We start from the raw sequence: 23,880 nt of genomic DNA, 5'->3' as shown, positions 1-23,880 counted from the left end.
AGCAGTGTGTGCCGTGCCTAAGCACCTGAACCGTGAAGGATTTGATAAATGCTACTCCGGAAGCGCTGGACGTGGCCAGTTTCCGGTCCAAGACTTCATAAAATAAAAAAGCTACTTGACCCTGCTTATATATCTGTATACTTTTATACTCTTTTTGTATTCGTTATATACTTAATATGTATGTGTTAATCATTCTGATTTTATGTACGATTCTTCTGACACGATTAAATAAAGAAAATATGATTATTCACTGGTGGTCGAAAAAGCTGCGATACCATGAAAGATTCGTGGGAGAAGCATAAAATGTATGCCACATAATACGAACTTTGGTACGAATATAATTGTAAAGTTTTATAAAACGAAATTATTGCTGGAGGAACTGTAATTTTGTGATCTTATCGCTGTCGGTAGTAGCACCATTACATCAAAGGAAAAAATGAGAGACCCATTTGATGAATATCGTATACCAGCCTACTCAGTTCACAGTGTACAATTAACTTTCGTGTTACAAGTATGTACACAACTTCTAGGTGATCGAATTCGTGTCGTCGTGTTCCATCTATACAACGTAACGCGGAGACTAATGCCATTTGTAATAGAATCATTATTTGAAAGAGTACGTTTATAGCAAGGTAGAAAGAAAAGCGATTAATATTAAACAATCCGGAAACAGAACATAGTAAGCATTATCATTTAAAGTAAGAAAAGTATAGCGTATTGACAATTATTAAATTAATATCATATCTTCTTCATTGGTGTGGCTATACTGTCCGTAGTTGCTTTATAATTCATGAGGGTATTTTTGATCCGTCGTTGCAACTACAAAATGCGTGATTTTTTCACCAGACTCGTTTCGCTTTATTGAGGTGAAGCATCATCAGTGGTGGTGATTTTTTCATTTTTTCGGTTGCTTTCTCGCTTACATCAGGAAATGCCGTCTGCTAGCACATCGTTGTTTTTCTGTGTTAGACACTGATAATTTTCGTCTACTTTTTAGATGTTCTGCAGCAGTATGCATTTCTCACAACACACTTTTATGCACACCACTGTATTCTGTTTGTTTTCGTACTTCAAGTATGTCTACGAAAGTACGAAAACAAACAGAATACAGAGGTGTGCATAAAAGTGTTTTGTGAGAAATGCATAGTGCTGCAGAACATCTAAAAAGCAGACGGAAATTATCAGTATCTAACACAGAATACCAACGATGTGCTAGCAGACGGCGTTTCCCGATCGATGTAAACGAAAAAGCAACCGAAAAAATCACCACCACTGATGATACTTTGCCTGAATAAAGCGAAACGCGTCTGGTGAAAAAGTCACGCATTTTTGTAGTTACAACGACGGATCAGAAATATCCTCATGTAATATCATATCATTAAATTGATTTTTATTTGACTACTGACATTGTTACTTATTCTTGGGTTACAGCTTAATATATTTCGTTATTCTGCAGAACGTTCAGTTAAGAAGGTACGAAACTTTAACTTCTCATCAACGACGAGGTCACTAGAGACGAAGTGCACGGTTTGAACGGACAAGAATGCGGAATTCAACGGAACCGACCCGCCATTCGCTTTAATCGATTTAAGGAAACTACGGAAATCCTAAAACTTGATGTTATGGCTGACATAAAGAAAAAGCCCCTAGTCCCTGGTACGGGTGCGGCACTTTAATCACTGCGCCACTTCGCTCAAATTGTTAATATAACGGGCGAGCGTTGGAATGTGGCGAATGATGTGGAAGAGAGTCGATAGGTAGTTGCTAATGACTTCTAGGAAATTGTTTGCCCAGTTAATAGGGGGTCATAATGTCATGACACAGGCAGGACAGTGAATAATCGTATTCTCTGTGCTGAAAAAAATGTATTCCAGATAGCATTTGATTGGACATATTCTCGTTGGAATAGAGGCTCAGAAATGGTCTGAGGAAAGGATGCTACTTTGCTCTCTACAACTCCGACGACATCTGTTATTTAAAATAGCTGAGATCCGATTAAAAGTATTATAGTTAGCAGCTGGACTGTTCCCGCCGGCAATACACCAATGAGCGCCTGGCGTTGTCGGCTCCTATGTTGCCACTTCCCCTGCGCAAAGCGCTAGTGCATGCTAGTTCTCAATGAGCCGTTTCAGTTAGAGATTCGTGTAATGTTTACTTTCGCGTGATGTACGAAGTGTAATCAAACTAGTCGAAAGAGAATCAGAGAGGAAGCACTGTACACATCTATACCATTGGCAAAGTTCAAAAATTTTGGTCAAATGTTTGAGTGGGGCGAAAACAAAACAACCTAGAAATTACACACTGAATTTTTTTCTGAAATTTAGTAGCCAGACTAAGAGTGGGAAATGAACAAATGGGAGTATCAAATTGACCATAATGAAGTATAGTTCTCCAAACAAAATAAGTTTAATTGATTGAGAGTAATTAGGATAATTGAGAAAAATTTATTAGTGATTTGGTGGAAAATTGAACTGTTTAACGAACAGCTTCTGCTGAAATAAAAATATTTGAAAAAAGAACGTTCAAATGTTTTGAGAAATGATTTGCCAAAAGGTAAAAAATAAAATAGATTAGAGAAACACCTGATGCATTTCTGACTGATGCTCGAAATCATGTACAGGAAATAAGCTGCAAACTGAGAATTTACTGTTCAGCGTTTAGCTTAGACTTTTAGAATTTCGAAGAGTACTGCACGTATTTGTCTGTGTCTGGTGGATTATGCAGACAGTAGTGTCTCATTTGCTGCACACGATTTTGAAGAGCATTCAAAAAGCGCATCAAATGTTTATCTAATTTATTGTATTACTTACTTTTAGACAATTTCACAAAACATTTGACCGTTTTTTACAATCTTTTATTTCCGCGGTTTTTTTAGAAGATTGAGACTTCAAACTTCATATTTGTTATGAGTTATATATTGACGAAAATGGCCAATAAATGCCGTTCTCGGAAGCTTACACGTATCCCTCGTACTCCGTTGCAGAATGAGGACTTTCGGCAATAAACGAAAAATTGTATTTCCGTGAATTCAGTAGTTTCGAGATAGGACGTGGTGAGTCTGAAGCTGTTTAACTGACAGGAAAATTCCACACGTTTAAAGAAATTATAACTTTAGCCTTAATTAAAATTAAGAACAGATTATTGATATGCTGAGGGGTGCTATAGAGATCTGTACCGTACGCTAATTTCAACACTAATAACCTCGTTGTGGAGCGCCCGTAACACACACACACACACACACACACACACACACACTAATTTCGGATTTTTACGTGATTTTTTTAGAGGAGAATAGACTTTAAAAAGATTTGCTTTCGCTGTGGAGAGCTATGCTAGCCGCCTGCAGACATCGGTCGCAACTTCGGCCCTTAAACGTCAGACACAAACTGATTACAGTGGATATGGGAGAAAAGGGGATTCTTTGCGTCAGATTGGGGGAGGGGAGGAAGTGGGGACTGTTAATGAAATACTTTAAAATTATAATTCTCATACAAATAATTCAGCTGTCATTTTGCAAGGCTTAGTGGAGCCTGTTTCTACCACCACGGATAATTCCACAGACAATCGCACGTCGTCCTCCGTGTGACAGTCAGATAAGCTGACCATTCAGTTATGACATAACTGACGGGGACGATTACAGTTATATGATTAATCAAATCACGAAACCGCAGAAACAAAAGAGCGCTACAGACTACCATTGTTCGAAAAATTGTGATGAGAAATTATAACGAACTGTATTTTCTATTAATGACAATAGCACGGGGGCCATATTACGATGACACAGAGGCAGCATACAGTACTGTGCGTTGACACTTGTTTTAACACGCTGCAGCACTAATCGTAAGTAAGAGAAAAAAATAAATCGATGAAATGACAGACTGTTCATAACTAGCAGAACACGTAATGCGATAATAGCAAATGAAACCCAGTAAAATCCAGATGGTGCTCAATACACATTTGTAAATAAAATTCTCCATCATATGTAAATATACTTCAGGAAATTAATGATGCAATAAGCGAAGAAGTCGACCGACTATATAGGGCGAAAATAATGTGCGAGCACGTTTGTAACATAGCAGCAGGCTGAATCGCACGTATGAAAATGAATTTTCTGTGAAGAGCTTTCCAAGTAAGTGATGCGTGGAACCGTATAGCTTCATTACTCTGCCCCTGACTACTCTTCCCCCCTCATAGAGGAGCGTATAATCAAACAAATAAGAGGAAGAGTCGTTAGGGGAGCGATTCTCACGCGTTACATCATTAGCGTGAGAGATCTTCGAGCACAGAATCCCATTCTGACTTAATGGAATAATCGTGACGAGAAATTTTTACTGTAGCGTCCGGAAAGACTTCGTTGTCTCCACGATTTTTATGTTCCACTGACGAAATGCTGACGTGAATGCTATGTACAGCGTCAAAAGCACTGTTTTTGGAAGAATACGGTTATTTTATGTGCAACTCGCCGGGCAAGAGCTGCACATTAGGGATGGGAAACACCGACCGGTTAAAACCGATACGGTATTTTAGTTCTGAATGACCGCTATTTTTCGGTATTTGTTTTATCTCGGTTAGAACAGGCGTTTTTTTTTATTTTTTACCTATAACCGAGTAAAAAGCGAAACATCAGTTAGCCATAGCAGCAGTGCTAAAATTTTTCGCTTTTAAACAAACCTTTTTAAGAAACGAGAAATTTTTATTCGTAAAATTTAAATTTGTTCGAAATATTGCGTTATTATAGGAAATGGGAAAAGCGATCAGTGCTATTTTAATAACAATGAAGACAAAAACGAGCAACAAACAGGTGACATAAGAATTGGTACAACATTGCTGAGACAATTATGTCACTGTTGCCATATGTCGCGCCTTAAGGTACGCCTGTTGTGTAGCGTGCAAGATTTGGCCCCACATGGTCTAAACCGGAGCTTCCCGCTGTCATCACTGGACATCCGTTGTATTGCAGAATGGTACCAAGTGTAGGCTGGAACTATTATTACGAAGTGACGTAGCAATGAAGTACAGTGCAACATTTGCCTTAAAAGATTAAGGATTTGTCTGCCATTTCTATGAAATACTAAAAGAGGAAGGCAGTTATAGTAACAGTAATAAATTAAAAACTTAAGAACAGTTCATTCATAGCATTAAGACAGAAAGAAGCTGATCTGTTGCCTGTGTCTACATAATATGCCTTTTATCTGCTTGTACTCCTTGAGAACGGACAAATCAACAAGAAAAACAGAACCTCAGTTTTCATCTTTAGCGTGATTATTTGTAATGCCCAAATGGTGGTATGATCCCCGATTACAACATGCTTTTTGAGCAGAGTTTCAAAAATTAGAATCAATAGGAGAATACTGGTGATTTTTTGTACCATTCAGTCACTTATCATTTTTCGAGAAAAGCAGTGAGCGGTGGACGGGCTTCGTTTTATTTTATTTGCCTCTTTAATTTAATAGTGTGATTCTATGTATCTTGACACTGACTGAGTCAAATTTTTTCAACCTTTGTTCGATTTCCACGTTTATTAAAGGAAATGATAGGAATAAACAACCGAAAGTAGGTTATTTCAAAACCGGTTATTTTGAGCTGTTTTAACAGTCAGGTTAAACTGGTGTGAAAAAAAAACGATAGTACTGAAAACTGATTGTTCGTTGATAACCGCCATCCCCTTTTTAGAATCAAAGGCCCAGAAACGAGATGAGGCATGACAGGGCTTCCGCGCAACCAACGTTTGTCAGAGTCGTTTAGTTAAACCCGTAGTACACTGTGTGAAATGCTGACACGTTGCGCGCAAAAGAGACAGGTGATACAACTGAAAAAGACGGAGACGAGAGCCAGCTACGAGGCATTTAGAAATTCTCTTTCGCATGGCCCGTCACAGATTGGCTCATGCAGTGAACCATCCGCTACCGACTACTGAGTGATATGTAAATCGCAGGGGTGCCGATGGAGACGCAGATAAAATTTGCATGAGAGGCGGCCCTGCACGACCAGCGAAAAGAGTACATTAAAATGATTGTCAAACGAAAAATTCCATCGGCTGTCTACACAATTTGCAATTCATTTCCTGCGGCGTGTTTTCCGAAGACAGAGTTCGATCTTGAACACCATTATATATCTGTCAAGTACGTTTCATTCTGGCGTTATTATGTTGTATGTCACACCGCGCGACAGAGTTCCACGGTTCCACAAATATTTGTCTTTAATTCGGAAGTTAGTAACATAATGGCTGAATTGACTAACAGGCTGAAACATACTGATTCATTCATTAGTTACACTGAACTTCTGTTCGATTGCTGTCACAATAAAGAGGCGGCGTGAGTTTCGTACCACCTGCTTTCTCTCTCCTTTCATGTCATAACCAAAATTTATTAAAAATTAGTTACTTGTTCCACACAATTTCCCTACCTAGGTTGCCTGTTAACGCTCGAGTAGTATGGTGTAGCCTTATAGCCTCACAACTCAGAAAATACCGCGACTTGTTAATTTCTACCTCGGAGGAATCACGTTAAAATGTCCCTGCGTTTTTATTTAAATTTTTGTTGCCTTGACGTGAAGCCGTGAAGGATTCCTTTTATAAGGCCAGGGCCCATTCCCTCCACCCACTGAAAGGAAATCTAACTTAGGATTCCATCTCTAATGATCTCAGTGTCGTCAGGAGATTAGAAGCGAACAAAAAAGAAAACTAGAGCGTAATGAAGCCGCAATAAAGTGGATGCCAATAAGAAATAATTATCCTGTTGCTGAATGTGTCTTAGAAATAAATGGAGAAGATAAAAGGCGTTCGTGCCAAAACAAATGCCGATGATATTGGGTCAGAAGCACGCTATACGGGGAGTCTCTTAACGATCAGGGAGGTGTGAGACAACAACTTTCAAATCTGTTACTCGATAACATTATATTCCTACGCTATGAAAAGGTTTCAACTCTCCTGCGTCTCATACACGCTGAGGTGACAAAAGTCATGGGATAGAGACATGCACGTATAGAGATGGCGGTAGTATCGTGTACTCAAGGTATAAAAGAGCAATGCATTGACGGAGCTGTCATTGTACTTAGGTGGTTCATGTGAACAGGTTTCCGACGTTACTCAGGAGACTGCCTACACTACGCTTGTCCGTCCTCTTTTAGAATACTGCTGCGTGGTGTGGGATCCTTACCAGATAGGAGTGACGGAGTACATCGAAAAAGTTCAAAGAAAGGCAGCACGTTTCGTATTATCGCGAAATATGGGATAGAGTCTCACAGAAATGATACAGGATTTGGGCTGGAAATCATTAAAAGAAAAGCGTTTTTCGTTGCTACGGAATCTTCTCACGAAATTCCGATCACCAACTTTCTCCTCCGAATGCGAACATATTTTATTGACACCGACCTATATAGGGAGGAACGATCACCACGATGAAATAAGGGAAACCAGGGCTCGTACGGAAATATATAGGTGTTCATTCTTTCTGCGCGCTATACGAGATTGGAATAATAGAGAATTGTGAAGGTTGTTCGATGAACTCTCTGCCAGGCACTTGAATGTGATTTGCAGAGTATCCATGTAGATGTAGATGATTATAGTCGCACTACGGGCATTAACAAACTTGGGACGCGGAATGGTATTTGGAGCTGGACGCATGGGACATTCCATTTCGGAAATTGTTACGGAATTCAGTATTCCGAAAGCCACAGTGTCAAGAGTGTGCCGAGAATACCGAATTTCAGGCATTATCTCTCACTACGGGCAACGCATTGCTCGAGGGCTTTCGCTTGACGACCGAGAGCAGCGGCGTTTACGTAGAGCTGTACGTGCTAAAAGACAAGCAACACTGCGTGAAGTGTGGCGACATTTAGCGTTAATAGGCTATGGCAGCAGACGGCCAACGTTGAGTGCCTTCGCCAACAGCACGACATCGGCTGCAGTGTCACTCCTTGGTTCATGGCCATATCGTTTGGACCCTAGAAGACTGGAAAACCGTGCCCTGGTCAGATGTGTCCCGATTTCAGTTGGTAAGATCTGATGGTAGGTTTCGAGTGTGGTACACACCCCACAAAGCCATGGACCCAGGTTGTCGACAAGGCACTGTATAAGCTGGTGGTGGCTCCATAATGGTGCGGGTTGTGTCTGCATGGAATGGACTGGGTTCTCTGGTCCAGATGAATCGATCATTGACTGAAAATGGTTATGTTCTGCTACTTGGAGACCATTTCCAGCCATTCATGAACTTCATATTCCCAAACAACGATTGAGTTTTTATGGATAACTACGCGCTATATCACTGGCCACAATTGTTTGCGACTGGTTTTGAAGAACATTCTGGACAATTCGAGCGAATGATTTGGCCACACAGATCGCCTGACACGAACTATATGGCACATCTATGAGATATAATGGAGGGTCAATTCGTGCACAAAATCGACAACACTTTCGGAATAGGGGCAGTATGGCTGAAACTTTCTGAAGGGCATTTCCAACGACTTGTTTAGGAGGTATCCCATGACTTTTGTCGCCTCATTGTAAGTGTATAAGAAGTTTCTCGTCTGTCATTGCATTCATTAATGGGGACTAAGTTACACAAAAGGTAACGCCTTCCAACGGCATGAATATAATGTTATTTCTGCCCCGTTTTTCCTAATGAAAAGGAAAACGAGAATGCGCATACGATGGTGCGTATCTCCACTCATCGTGGTACACCAAACTCGAAAGGAAAAAACGTGTTATAACATACATGGCTTCAGTGCAGAAGAAGCAATAGCAATACTAAAAGGGGTATGTACGATCGAAATTAAGCATTAGAGAAGATAACAGTAGTGTCGACAGCAGTTTTCAAAGAAACAGTAAAGAAGCCTAGGGAAATCGTAGGACTACTAAGTGACAAAGTCCGTTTGGACGTGAACGAAACCAGCGTCGGAGTCACGAGCAGTAGCCGAAATAACCGTAGCAGCTTTCTAAAAATGCGATAATTTGTAGTAAAACTGCACAAATCTGAATAGTGCTGTTAAGAAGTATGCAAACCACAAATTATATCACTGAAAGTTTCTCATCCAGATTTGCAAGTTTGAGGCTTCAGTAATCAAAATTTCGTTAAACAAAAGTTAACGCCTGGATGTTGGTGATTCTTGAAATTACGAAAAGGCATTGATCTTTGTTTCGTGAGACTTGGTCAATATTCGACTACGTGAAATGAGATAACAAATAGCTGCAAAGAGACAGAAGATACTTGAGGTGAAAAATTTAGGCGCCTTCCCCTTGTATAAACTGGAACCGATATAAAAGAAAACTGAGTATATGAAACAAAATCTTCACTGTGCAGAGAAAATACTCCTGTTTGTTTTAGTAAGATGATCTCTTATAGAGAGCGGCAGCTTACCGTTGTGACTTGAGACACGGGTATGCGATCGGGCAGCACCTGCTCGAAGTCGATGCACTGCTGGCCTGTGCCCAACGACAGCCACCGTGGCGACGAATGGCTCGCCTTCTGACAGGCGCTGCGCACCGTGCACCTGCAACATTACAACAAACATCACAGAATCGCCATAAACAACAGCTTATACCCAGAGTCGCGCTCTACCAAAACTACAGTTCGGTAGTTTTGGTACAGTACATAAATGAAGCAGGAAACGGTAGAATTACCGGTAGTATTCGTAGCATTTGTTGATGGTGTTAGGACAGCAACCAGCCACAAATTTACTTTCAGTTCCTTTATTCAAAGGCTACCGTTACCGGTTTCGAATCGTTGTGATTCATCCTCAGACGGTTTACATGCTTTTTTATGACATGTGGTGTGTTTTTTACAGATTAATTGTCGTGAAACGTCGGTCTCGAGTGTTTGTATTCATGAAATTCGTCCAGCAGATGTCAATGCATTCCCACTGCATTATTATTGTTGCACACGTAAATTGTTCTCACTGAACACTTAAGATTTGTCACATGTTTTGATACATGCATCAAATATGTGGTGTGTGGTAGAAATTTCTACCACGCACCACATATTTGATGCATGTATCAAAACATGTGACAAATCTTAAGTGTTCAGTGAGAACAATTTACGTGTGCAACAATAAGAATGTAGTGGGAATGCATTGACATCTGCTGAACGAATTTTATGAATACAAACACTCGAGACCGACGTTTCACGACAGTTAATCTGTAAAAAACACACCACATGTCATAAAAAAAGCATGTAAACCGTCTGAGGATGAATCACAACGATTCGAAACCGGTAACGGTAGCCTTTGAATAAAGGAACTGAAAGTAAATTTGTGGCTGGTTGCTGTCCTAACACCATCAACATTTGTTTTCAAACAACAGCCACGGTCTCCATCATGTCATCATATGACAAAATTGCATTCGTAGCATTGCTAGGGGAAGAAATGCAAATGAATGTGTAAGAGAGGAACTGGGATCCAACGACTTCTCTTTGCTTTTTATTTATTTGGTTGTTTGTATTGCACATAATTAGAACCAAACATAACATTCAGTGCTAGTCCAGTGCATATTTTATATTCTTAAAGAATGTAAATTGCGTTTTGTAAGTTACAAATAAACAATTTTCGAATAAAACCTGAATTAAACGTTGAAAATTTCAATTTTACTGTAAATAATGTTAATTTTTAAGTAATAGACTGGAAGATAACTATGTAGAACAAAGTAGTTCTGTAGGTTACGCGGCCCTTTATTTACCCTCACTCCGTTTCTATATGTTCACCGCTTCCAGTTTCTATGGGAACCTAGAAACAATGATAGCATACGTAAAACTCAGTACAGTCCGCTTCGATAGCTGCGCAGTCAGTGCGGCGGAATGCTAAGCGAAGAGGCCCGGGTTTGATTCGCGGTCAGGTCGGAGATTTTTCTCTGCTTATGGACTTGCGTATTGAGTTGTGATGTTCGGTTTGTGGGGCGCTCAACTGCGCGGTCATCAGCGTCCGTACAAAGTCCCAATTTTTACACTGTCCAATCTAGCCATTGTCACGAATGATGACGATGATGATGATGAAATGATGAGGACAACACAAACACCTAGTTCCCGGGCACATAAAATCCCCAACCCGGCTGGGAATCGAACCCGGGACCCCGTGATCCAGAGGTGTGTTGAGTTGTCCTTACTTTCGTATCGTCGTAATTGAAATTACTATTGACATTGTTGAATGGGCACAGCCCGAAAGCCAATAACTTGAAAAAAATGCCCATTGAGTACGCAAAAAGCCTAACGTGCGGGTAACGCGGGTCGATTCTATCTGACCAGGGCTACTAGGAAAACTACCGCAGTATACGCCTACGTATGGTAGCGTACGGCAGTTTTACAACTCTGCCCATACCGATGGCCTGTGGCTAGTCCTCCGAACCGCACTGTAGGCCCGTCCTCTCCTGTCACAAGCAACATCACAGCCACCAAACTCCCCTTCGGAGTGGAGACAATTACTATTAACAGTCCACAGGGTTCAATTTTGGGGCCACTTCTGTTCTCGTTATATATATTACCTTCCGTCTTACACTGATAAAAAAGAGACATTATTCTTTGCTGATGACGCATGCATCATAATGAAGTTCAATAGAGCTGCAACAGCATAAAGAGCTATAAATGAAATATTCAAAAGTATTATTGTATTATCGATAGGTAACAAGTTCTCGGTAACTGGTCTATCACTTAACTTTGAAAACACAGTTAATTAAATTGAATGTTGTGTATACAGGGTGAACCAGAACTACACCGATAAACTTTCAGAGATGGTATTATGAAAAAAAACAAGATCAAAAGTCTATTAAGCATGGGCTCTAAAGTGTATAGCTAAAGAGCTATATGCACTTGTTCATCTTCGATTCTGTGAAACGTATCTCTTCTACTGAAACCTCTTTGTCTTACACATTCAGGGAGCAGGTAGCACAGGCCAAACCAAGAGAAAAAGTCTAGCAAATATGGGCTCTAAAATGCTTACCTCAAGAGCTATGAGCACTTGTTCAGTAGAAGAGATGTGTTTCACAGCACAAGTGTTCATAGCTCTTAATGTACGCACTTTAGATCTCATGTTTACAAGACTTTTTTACTTGTTTTGATGCATAGTATCACCTCTGAAAGCTTCACTGTTGAGTTCTGATTCACCCTGTACAGGATCATCCGTAAGAATAAAGCATGCGAGGGAAGATGTGGTTAAAATGGTTGTTGAATAAACAGAGAAAGATATTTTTGTATACCAGAGTTAGAAAACGCTGAGAAATGTGCATTCCAAGGAGTAATAGTGCGGGCTCCAAAAATAAAGGAGCATCAAAGGGCCTAGTGGGCGCCAGAAGTTGAAGTCTTCCAGAAATAGCGGCGCAACACCAACAGTACTTCACTTGGGTGCCCAGACAGCGAGTACGCAAAGCAGCGCAGCTCATAGCACCTGAAGAAGACGCCTGGGTCGGTGTTCGAATTATCGCGCATAAAAATAGTATAACTAACTAGGATGAACCACCGCAAGCAAACCATTTAAGTATATCCACTTTTTATTATACATTCAACAATAGTTATTGCGAATCAAATAATCAGGTTGCAGAAAAAGAGTTACTAAAAGCAAATAGTCGGTTTTATACACGATTAAATGAGGGCCCGTTATTATGTAGTTTGTCACACCGTGAGGGACGTAACTGCGGATCTGCAAGAGTGCCCGTTTATTAGGGGTGCGCTTGGCAGGGATATAAGCTGGCAGCGAACTGTTCAAATAAGGTTGACGCCTGTGGCCATTGCGGATGACTGAGTTCGCTGAGACGCGCAACTTGCGCCCATAAAGCTTAGCTTCGACCGCTGTCTGTCCAGTGGAGCTTGCATAGTTAATGCGACGTAAAATCCGACGGCGGACACACCGACAACGTCAACTTCTCCCATGCTGACGGACAACGAAGCAACTCGCGGGCCCTTCCCAGCAGAACTTAGCTATCGAGCCATAACACATCGATTTACGCTAATATGTTGCCTGGTTGGTACCTCTACACGACAGGACCTAACAGTTCAGTCTCATGCATTCGTTAGAATAGTTTCCACGCATATTTACCATTTATTTTCCACAAGATCATGTTGACACAATTACTTACGCCAGGAAGGCAAAAGTCATTGTATGGAGTAACATTAATTAGACAGCAGGTTGCTATTACGTCTTCATCGAAGTACAATGCAAGATACAAGGCAGCATGTTCTTATGTTGCTATAACATATAGCCGGCCGCTGGTGGCCGAGCGGTTCTGGCGCTACAGTCTGGACCCGCGAGACCGCTACGGTCGCAGGTTCGAATCCTGCCCCGGGCATGGATGTGTGTGATGTCCTTAGGTTAGTTAGGTTTAAGTAGTTCTAAGTTCTAGGGGACTAATGACCTCAGCAGTTGAGTCCCATAGTGCTCAGAGCCATTTTTTTTGCTATAACATAATTTAGATGAATCCTTCACTAGTGACCTACATCTACAGGACTTTGACAAATGTATGGGAGCACCGCGAGAAATGCATGCTTGAACATAAATGCTGATGCTAATGGCTGGCTCTAAGCACTATGGGACTTAACATCTGAGGTCATCAGTCCCCTAGACTTAGAACTACATCTACAGGACTTTGACAAATGTATGGGAGCACCGCGAGAAATGCATGCTTGAACATAAATGCTGATGCTAATGGCTGGCTCTAAGCACTATGGGACTTAACATCTGAGGTCATCAGTCCCCTAGACTTAGAACTACTCAAACCTAACTAACCTAAGGACATCAGACAGCCGGCCGTTGTGACCGAGCGGTTCTAGGTTAGTTAGGTTTAAGTAGTTCTAAGTCTAGGGGACTGATGACCTCAGATGTTAAGAGCCATTTGAACCATTTGACATCACACACATCAATTCCCGAGGCAGCATTCGAACCTGCGACCGTAGCAGCTACGCGGTTCTGGACCTGATGCTAAGCAAGCCTGGCGGTTGCGCTATTGTATCTGACTACGAACGACACCCGTGCAATGTCTTAAATACGTTACAAGTGATCAGAACAGTGTTCGGTGTAGTTGTGACTGCATTACGTCAGAGCTAAGTGAATTCGAATGTGGGCAAATTGTCAGTGTTCGTACGGTGGGTGTTCCCAAAAACAAAGGAGGATAAGTCTCTGGTGCTTCAGCAGGTACCGTCACAACTAAGTCACAGCGCGGACTGTTATTGGAGAGGATTGTAACGAAAAATAAGACGACGACAACTGCGAAAGTCACAACAGAACTGAATGTCGCACTCACGAATCCTGTCAGCAACAAAACGAGACGAAGTGAGCTCCATAAGAAGGGAACTACAGGACGAGCAGGAATTAGAAAATCACTTGTCAAGTGATGCACATGGCCGTAACAGGAAAAAGTGGTTCCTAAGCTATAAAACTTGGACTATGGAGCAATGGAAGAAAGTCATTTGGTCGGATGAATCTTGCCACTCTCATGCATGAGATTACCATACGCAAACATCTAGCTGGCTATATGGACATGTATGTTACGTATATAGAGCTGTTATTCGAATTACGCAAATGCGTAGCTGAGACATTTTTAGGACCCGATGGCGGTTTGATCCTAGACTGAAATCGACCGCCTCTAATAAAATATACCAATGCAGTTGTGTGCATAATGTAGTTCTTAATAGTCTGCAAGTTCTATCTGAAGCGCTCTATCGCTACAGCTCCTGACCCAGGTGGTCTATAAAAGCATCCAGTTACCATTTTCGACCGACCTTCCATGCTTAAGTTCGCCCAGATTAATTCAAATTCTGAATCTGCGACAATCTTGCAAGATAATATAGAATTCTTTACTGCAGTAAATACGCTGACTTCTTTGCCGACTAACCTATCCATACGATAAATTTTCCAATTGGGACTTAGAATTTTGTAAGTATTCACTTCTCTTTCAACCAGCTTTCTGTTCCTAAAGCTATCTGGGCTTCTGTAAGCGGTACTAACTCTGTGAAGCCGGCCGATGTGGCCGAGCGATTCTAGGCGCTTCAGTCTGGAACCGCGCGACTGCTACTGTCGCAGGTTCGAATCCAGTCTCGGGCATGGATGTGTGTGATGTCCGTAGGTTAGTTAGGTTTCAGTAGTTCTAAGTTCTAGGGGACTGATGACCTCAGATGTTAAGTCCCATAGTGCTCAGAGCCATTTGAACCAACCCGTTTACACACAGCGTGTGAAGCATTCTTCATAACAGTGTGACCAACTGCCACACAAACAGAGTTCTGTACTTATAAAAAAAATAGGAGACCTTACTTTTGTGGTTACCCTCGTACAATGGCAGGTTATCAAGATTTAAATGAGTTTGCAAGTGGTGTTATACTCGGTGTACGGGCGATGGGACACAGCATCTCTAAGATAGCGATGAAGTGAGGATTTTCCCATACGATCATTTCACGAGTGTACCGTGAATATCAGGAATCCGGTAAAACATCAAATCTCAGGCATCGCTGCGGCCGGAAGAAGATCCTGCAAGAACAGGACAAAAGACGACTGAAGAGAATCGTTCAAGAAGACAGAAGTGCAAACCCTTCCGCAAATCGCTGCAGATTTCAATGCTGGACCATCAACAAGTGTCAGCGTGGGAACCATTCAACGAAACATCATCGATATGAGCTTTCGGAGCCGATTGCCCACTCGTGTATCCTTGATGACTGCACGACACACAGCTTTACGATTCGCCCGTCAACAGCGACATTGGAGTGTTGATGACTGGAAACTAATTGCCTGGTCGGACGAGTCTCGTTTCAAACTGTATCGAGTGCATGGAAGCGTACGGGTTTGGGGACAACCTCATGAATCAATGGACGCTGCATGTCATAAGGGGACTGTCCAAGCTGGTGGAGGCTCGGTAATGGTATGGGTCGTGTGCAGTTGTAGTGATATGGGACCCTGATACGTCTAGATACGACTCTGACAGGTGACACTTACGTGAGCATCCTGTCTCATCACCTGCTCCATTCACGTCCACTGTGCATTGCGACGGACTAGGGAAACTCCAGCAGGACAATGCGACACCCCACATGTCTAGAATTGATACAGAGTGGCTCCAGGAACACTCTTCTGAGTTTAAACACTTCCGCTGGTCTCCAAACTCCCCAGACATGAACATTATTGAGCATATATGGGATGCCTTGCAACTTGCTGTTCAGAAGAGATCTCCACCCCCTCACAGTCTTACGGCTTTATGGACAGCCCTGCAGAATTCATGGTGTCAGTTCCCTCCACCAGTGCTTCAGATATTAGTCGAGTGCATGCCACGTCGTGGTGCGGCACTTCTGCGTGCTCGCAGCGGCTCTACACGATATTAGGCAGGTGTACCAGTTTCTTTGGCTCTTCAGTGTATTATTATACACTATTAAAAGCTAAGTTTCAAAATGCGTTAAGTGGAGTTATGGGTCTAGGTTCTTTTCAGTCACAACGATGTGAAGATCCTGCATGAACCTTACAGTCGCAGAAAAACATTTTAAAAGCCTTAGTCAGAATTGGAGGACAGGAATAATTTTAGTTTACCGTCGCCAGGTGGAATGTCTGCACCTATGGGGTAACCGAAATAAGACTGGATCGAAAAACTGTTAGTGCTGAATGGTATGCCCGGAACCTGTTTAATCAATTCATGGATCAAATGTCAGAACTTGAAAGACTGCTTGGATATTTTCAGCAAGATAAACAGCACACACCGCACATGTTGATGCCTTCACACGAGTTCGTGAGGTGTTCGGCAAGAAGAGAAGAGAACACTTAGCAAAGGCAGCAAATTCTACTGGCCTCCAAGATCGTCTGATCCGTCATTCAGTGTTTTCTTTTGAACCCGTCAGGAAAACTGAAGAGTCAGGTGTAGTCAAATAATCCCCACACACCGGACGAGATACAGCAGAATATGGAAAAGGCTTTTGCTGAAACCCCTCAGGCTGAGGTGCCGAGTGCGTCTCGCAGTTTGATAAATCACGTATATCACTACTTCGATGTCACTGATAGCCATTTACAGCATCTTCTGTGAGGAACAGTACTCCATTAAGGTACCTTGTTAAAGTGTCAGATTTAGGAAAACTTTCTGAACCAATCTTACTGTGACTACTCTGTATAACGTCATGGGTGTTTTTTTAAAAAAAAACAACTCTATACGTACCGGTGTGTACCTGAATCCGACGTCTACTATTAGACAGTGATCAATTTTAATATTTGGGCATGCAAAACAAATACTTTTATGCGTTGTGATCACTGAAGGACCATCATCCTCTCTTTTTGTAAGCCCAATCATGCTGCCATGTGATGTTCTTCCGAAAAGTCATTGTGGAATTCTACAACTCATTGTGATTCTGCTACATAAAGGTACATAGTGAACTTTAAAGTATGAGTATGAAAGCCAGCCGGTGTGGCCGAGCGGTTCTAGGCGCTTCAGTCTGGAACCGCGCGACCGCAACGGTCGCAGGTTCGAATCCTGCCTCGGGCATGGATGTGTGTGATGTCCTTAGGTTAGTTAGGTTTAAGTAGTTCTAAGTTCTAGGGGACTGATGACCTCAGATGTTAAGTCCCATAGTGCTCAGAGCCATTTGAAACATTTTTGATGATGAAACAAACTGATCTGCATTTGTTTGGCGAAGGGTAGACAGTGGCCACCTGGAGGAATTGTGCCTCGATATCGCAAACAGTAGCATCTGTGGAGTGTTCTAAAATCACTACCTGAAATATATCGAGTTTAGATTGAACTGCAGGAAACGTCCAAGTGGTGGCACAACTGTGTAAATCTGCTAGCCTCGACGCATATCATATCTCTCAGGTAAAATAATTCAAAAATGGTTCAAACTGCTCTAAGCAGTATGGGACTTAAAATCTTAGGTAATCAGTCCCCTAGACTTCGAACTACTTAAACGTAACTAACCTAAGGACATCACACACAACCACGCCCGAGGCAGGATTCAAACCTGCGACCGTAGCAGCAGCGCGGTTCCGAACTGAAGCGCCTAGAACCGCTCGGCTACAAAGGCCGGCTGGTAAAATAACTGGTAACAAAGATTCGCTAGGTGTAACGAGCCAGTTTGACTATTGACGACTGGATAATTGTATGTTGGTTTGATTGGTAACGATTTTTAGTCAATTAGATGGGTGGTGAGGTGTGTGTTCGGCGTCAGGCCCGGGAGAGTATGGTTTAATAGTGCGTGGTGTCCATAGCGTTGTCCGCTGCAGCCTTGACAGTTTCTGCACGCAGGCATAACGGCGCTGCTATACTGCTTCGTTGACAATCACGTAGGGCACGTTCTGCTTTTCAGCAGAGCTGAGGCGAGTACTCGGTAACAGTCAGATCGCTCGTTTGATTACTATCTCACAAGCAGACGGAATTTTAATACGTCCGTCCGTTGTGTACGTTGTCTCGTTTGTCGCCTGGTGCACAGTAGCTGCCCGACATTATCTAGATTGGCACTACTAACAACAGACACCTCCTTTCCGCTTTCGATTCTGCGTGACAAGTTGAGAATTTTTTCCGTTCGGGACGTCCAAAGCGCTCTAATAAAACGGTAACACAGGTACTGTGTCATTTGTGCGGCCACTGAGACGCTAATTGCTGTACTGTTATTTAAGATATTTCAAATCAGTGTTCGCAACAACTAAAAATACGCATCAATTTTACCATACGCTTTTCGTTTCTCTCATTTAAAACGTTGCTAATGACTCCGGTTTTGTCCAATTTCTGCTTAAATTTGAATTTTTCAGGTAATCTTCCCTTTGGTACTAACGTTTTTTGGAGTAATTTCGATTTGACACGCAGCAGTTCAGATTTCTTCACGAAAAACACGGCAAAATATACTTTTAGCCAGGAGAATAAACATAGTTGATGCCAACCGACCGCCGTGTCACCCTATGCCATATGACGTCATTTGGATGCTGTTTGAGCCGGCCGGTGTGGCCTAGCGGTTCTAGGCGCTACAAATGGGTCAAATGGCTCTGAGCACTATGGGACTCAACCACTGAGGTCATTAGTCCCCTAGAACTTGGAACTAGTTAAACCTAACTAACCTAAGGACATCACAAACATCCATGCCCGAGGCAGGATTCGAACCTGCGACCGTAGCGGTCTTGCGGTTCCAGACTGCAGCGCCTTTAACCGCACGGCCACTTCGGCCGGCCCTCTAGGCGCTACAGTCTGGAACTGCGCGACTGCTACGGTCGCAGGTTCGAAGCCTGCCTCGGGCATGGATGTGTGTGATGTCCTTAGGTTTAAGTAGTTCTAAGTTCTAGGGGACTGATGACCTTAACAGTTAAGTCCCATAGTGCTCAGAGCCATTTTTTTTGGATGCTGTTTGGATTGACACTAAAACCACCCTTCCGGCAATAGTCAGCTTTTGAGACCTTGGAGCCGCCGCCTCCCAGTTAAGTAGCTTCTCCATTGGCTTCATGAGTCCGAGAGGTCTCAGTCCAACAAAAGGGAAATCCCTGACTATAACGGGAATCAAATCCGGGTCCTCCCCATAGCTGCCAGACACGAAAAACCGCTCAACTACAACTACAGGGACAGCAAGTAATTGAGCGTGTAGGGTACAAGTGCTACTCTGAGATGGGCACAGGATAGGAAATAGTGGTCACACGCATCAAATCAGTCAGAAGACAAATGACTAAAAAAGAGTGATGTATAGGCAAAATGTTTTCATTATATTTGTGATGAAATAATTAAGAGCCATGGATTATACCGCAGGAAAGATCTGAGATGAGAAGCGTTTAACGTAAGGATGGTTAAAGTGCAGCTGCTCACAGAGGACCAGTGTGGGCTGTTATTACCTTATGGGAGCGAAACTCCGTAGAAAAGCTAATGCTTTAATGCGGCACCGATTTACACAGGGGAAAAAAATGAGTTCAAATTTTGGCCACCAGGTGCAAGTCTAGCGCTGTGAATGCAAGAAAGAAATGTTTTCATATGCAATGGATTTGGAACGCGACATGGGCAGAAAAGGTCAAATAAATGAGGAAGGCATAATCTACATCTACATATATACTCTGCTGGCCACCAAGCGGTGTGTGGCGGAGGCACGATTCGCGCCAAAGTCATATTGGATTTCGGAAGCTAGAGAGCAGCCCCTTCTGTTTGGCGCGTCGTCTATCTGCAAGTGTGTCCCACTTCAAACTTTCTATGAGATTTGTAACGCTCTCGCGATGCCTAAATGTACCAGTCGTGAATGTTGATTTTCTTATTAACCGCTGCTTACAGAATTTATTTGTTCAATATGAGAAACGGAGACGTGGGTGAAATGCTGTAGAGCGCCACATTTGCACTTGGTAGCCAAAATTGGAACTAATTTTTTTCCAGCGTTAATTGGCTCCGCATTAACACACAAGCATATCTGCCAAGTTTCGCTGCCCTACAATAACTACAGCCCACAATATGGGTAGCTGCACTTTAATTGTAACCACTAGGTGAAAGTCAAGTATTGTTCTTCACACGAGATAATTACAAATAAACTAAGCTATCGAAAACTATGCGTGGCGCACAGGACTGTTGCAGCCCTGGTTGGAAGTTCTGAATGTCTCAGCGAGTGAATCTTCCCGTTTCTAACACTGCAGGAAAGAAAAAATTACCAAAGGAGCGTCCTTAATACGAATGAAGTTAATAGGAAAATGTGTGTTCCACGAATACTTTCTGTTGTGTGTCTTTACTTTCCGGATAACTGACCCGCAGCCTCCGGTTCCTTATGATGTGCCACCCGAAGTTTAAAGCACTGATTTCTTCCTAACGGATTATCCAGAGAGGACCCTCATTTCGCACACGGCTCCGCTATCTTCTGCAGTGCACTTGTTTCTACGTGCCAGGAGATCCTTAATACCAGATAAGAACACCGTGCTCGAGGCAGCACTAAATGAGAGGGAGGTCTGCGGGAATCGGGGGCGGGAGATTAGATGAGGTGGCGCACGACGGGCCAGCAAGTGAGACGACAGAGTGCGTGGCTAAGGGAAAAGGCGGGGGAAGCAGGGGTGCTGCGTCAGGGCAGTGGAGAGCCGTCGCTACACTGCATACCTGATGCTGGACAAAATTATTAAGGCCGTCTGCGGTCGCAGCATGCCGTATACCATCACACCTACTAACCGCGCTCGTCCATCACGGCTACAATCTAATTTCTAGGGCTCGTGTCAACAAGGCAATTCCACTATGTGTCGCAGGCTGTGCAGACAAAAACGTTCGCAGTCACTGTTGACGGTTGAAAACACGCATTTTAACCGTCAGTTGTTTTTATTTCAACCTTAAAATCTACTGATTTCGAGCGTGGATCATCGTCACAGGAAATAAGAAAAAAGCCGATTAGGTGAACATATAGATCATTTTCTTTCTGGCTGATAGAAAATCCAAAATGTCATAACAGGTACACGGAAAGAGCACAGCATGTTCCACAAAAATCTAATAGAGGTGTCCTCATCGTATCATTAGTTAACATTATGATGTACAAAAAGATAAGAAAGCAAAGAGGTAAGAGCACATCTCTATTACACTTTTGTGTAACATGTTATGTTCTTTTGTTGTACTTATGACGTTTTGGGTTTCCTATCAGTCAGAAAAGAAAATGATTTATGTATTCACCTGATCTGCTGTTGCCGGCCTAGGTGGCCGAGCGGTTCTAGGCGCTACAGTCTGGAACCGCGTGGCCGCTACGGTCGCAGGTTCGAATCCTGCCTCGGGCATGAATGTGTGTGATGTCCTTAGGTTAGTTAGGTTTAAGTAGTTCTAAGTTCTAGAGGACTGATGATCTCAGTAGTTAAGTCCCATAGTGCTCAGAGCCATTTGAACCATTTTTGATCTGTTGTTGCCTTATATCCTGTGGAGATGGCCCACGACCGAAAACAGTAGATATTAAGGTACAAATAAAAATAGTTGATGGTTAAAATGCGTTTTTTTCCCATTACTTAACGGCTATTGAATGCCACCTAACCAAAACATTGACTACTGGAAGTGCTGCAGAACTTCAAGTGTTTCAACGAGTCTGGTGTGCAGCAGAAACAAACAAGCGTCAATACCTCCACTGTATGGATTATGTGATCCTTACAATTCATTTTATTATTATCTCTTCTTATATGTTATATCTACAACGCATACCTCACAACCTGCGTTAATAATGTGTGTGAAATCTTATGTGACTTAACTGCTAAGGTCATCAGTCCCACCACACTACTTAACCTAAATTATCCTAAGGACAAACACATACACCCATGCCCGAGGGAGGACTCGAACCTCCGTCGGGATCAGCAGTCCATGACTGCAGCGCCTTAGACCGCTCGGCTAACCTGCGTTAAGTTTCATAGTATGCAGGGGCCAGTATACAGTATCCGATCAAAATTATGCAGACACCCATATGCAACGCGGAATTGCACACTACATGTGACGAGAAGCGGACCCGCCAGTAGAGCAGGCGGTGGGGAGTACTGTTTTTTCGGTTGACAAGCAGTAACAGTAGAATGGGTGGGACGGGGAGTTCAGTGATTTCGAACGTGGGCTAGTCATTTGATGTCACCCAAGTAACAAATCCATCAGAGACATTTCAATCTTCAAAAGCTGCGCCAACCGACTGTTGGTGATGAGACTGCAAAATGGAAACGCGAAGAAACAACCATAACTAAACCAACACTATGCACATCTCATGTACTGACCGAGAGGGATTGTCGATCAGTGCGGAAGGTGGCAGCCAAAAATCGTATGAAATCAATGGAAGGAATCACACGTGAGTGAGCTAGCACAATGACTATGCATAGGGAGTTAAAAGTATGGGGTACAATGGTCGGGCAGCTCCTGATAAGCCAGACTTTTCTGTGGTCAGTGTAAAGTGATGTTTGAAGTGGTGGAAAGAGGGATACCACAGGACAGTGGATGACTGCAAACGACTGATATAGAGTCAAGAATTACGCTATACTCTATGAAAATCCAGTGGAAGAGCTTGATAGTAAGGAAGTGTTTTTACTGGTTATGGTGTGGTATCCTTGTTGCGCTTAAGAAAACGCTAAATGTGGAAGGAGACGAACACATTTTACACATTACTTCAATACATACAGTCGTGATCACATTTGATGGTTCCAATTCAGATGGCTCCGAGCACTATGGGACTTAACATCTGAGGTCATCAGTCCCCTAGAACTTAGAACTACTTAAACCTAACTAACCTAAGGACATCACACACGTCCATGCCCGAGGCAGGATTCGAACCTGCGACCGTAGAAGCAGCGCGGTTCTGGACTCAAGCGCCTAGAACCGCTCGGCCACAAAGGCCGGCCCTGAGTATTTCTGTTATTGTTTCGTGTGGGCCGCACCGACCTCTTACGCTCCTAGCAGGCGTTTTTGAATTCGTTAGATGTCTGTTGTCTTGTCTACTTGACAAGAACTCCAAAAACTGGAACAGTACTCTAGAATTGGTCGCACCAGAATGATGTTACTACTGCATACTTTTCGCTTAGTAACAGTGTTAGTACAACTAGAGATATTCGGGCTTGTTGGGAGGCGTGGCGACAGAATTTCTTACCACACTACATCCGTAAATGAAATAGAATGAGAAACAATGACACTGTGCACTACATATCCATCACCAGACATCGTACGGTGACTTACAGAATGCAGATGCATACGAGCCTTATCTGTCCGGCCACGTCTATATGTGATCCTCTTTTCCATCTGACATGTACAAAAAAATCTCACACCGTAAATGTTACAGAATGACTTTACCCGATCATTCTAATGTTCATTTACTTTAATTAGTAAAATCTTTTAAATATGTTAAAAGTCTTCTTCCATGGTCTCTCGGTCAATAATTTTCATTAGTGTTGTGAAAATTGTCGATGCGATCGGTGTCAGAAGAACATAGACGAGAAGTAACTATTCAGAGCGATCTAAAGTGGAAAGACCGCAGAAAACAATTTGTAGCAGATTCTAGGCTGAAATTTGTCGGA

At 42.6% G+C, this 23,880-nt stretch overlaps 1 protein-coding gene across 1 annotated transcript in view; it reads right to left on the bottom strand.

Annotated features, from left to right (window-relative positions):
• LOC126470783 (plexin-B) overlaps window positions 1-23,880 on the bottom strand; it is a 1,233,199-nt gene that overhangs the window by 161,284 nt on the left and 1,048,035 nt on the right. Inside the window, exon 6 of the mRNA XM_050098792.1 lies at window positions 9,357-9,489. Within this exon, the coding sequence (XP_049954749.1) occupies window positions 9,357-9,489 (133 nt within the window). The remainder of the gene's footprint in view (window positions 1-9,356; window positions 9,490-23,880) is intronic.

The sequence above is a fragment of the Schistocerca serialis genome, chromosome 3 (genome assembly GCF_023864345.2).
Source record: "Schistocerca serialis cubense isolate TAMUIC-IGC-003099 chromosome 3, iqSchSeri2.2, whole genome shotgun sequence".
Taxonomy (NCBI): Eukaryota; Metazoa; Arthropoda; class Insecta; order Orthoptera; family Acrididae; genus Schistocerca; species Schistocerca serialis.
Note: the sequence above shows the minus strand (reverse complement) of the source record. Positions and strands in the feature narration are given on the sequence as shown.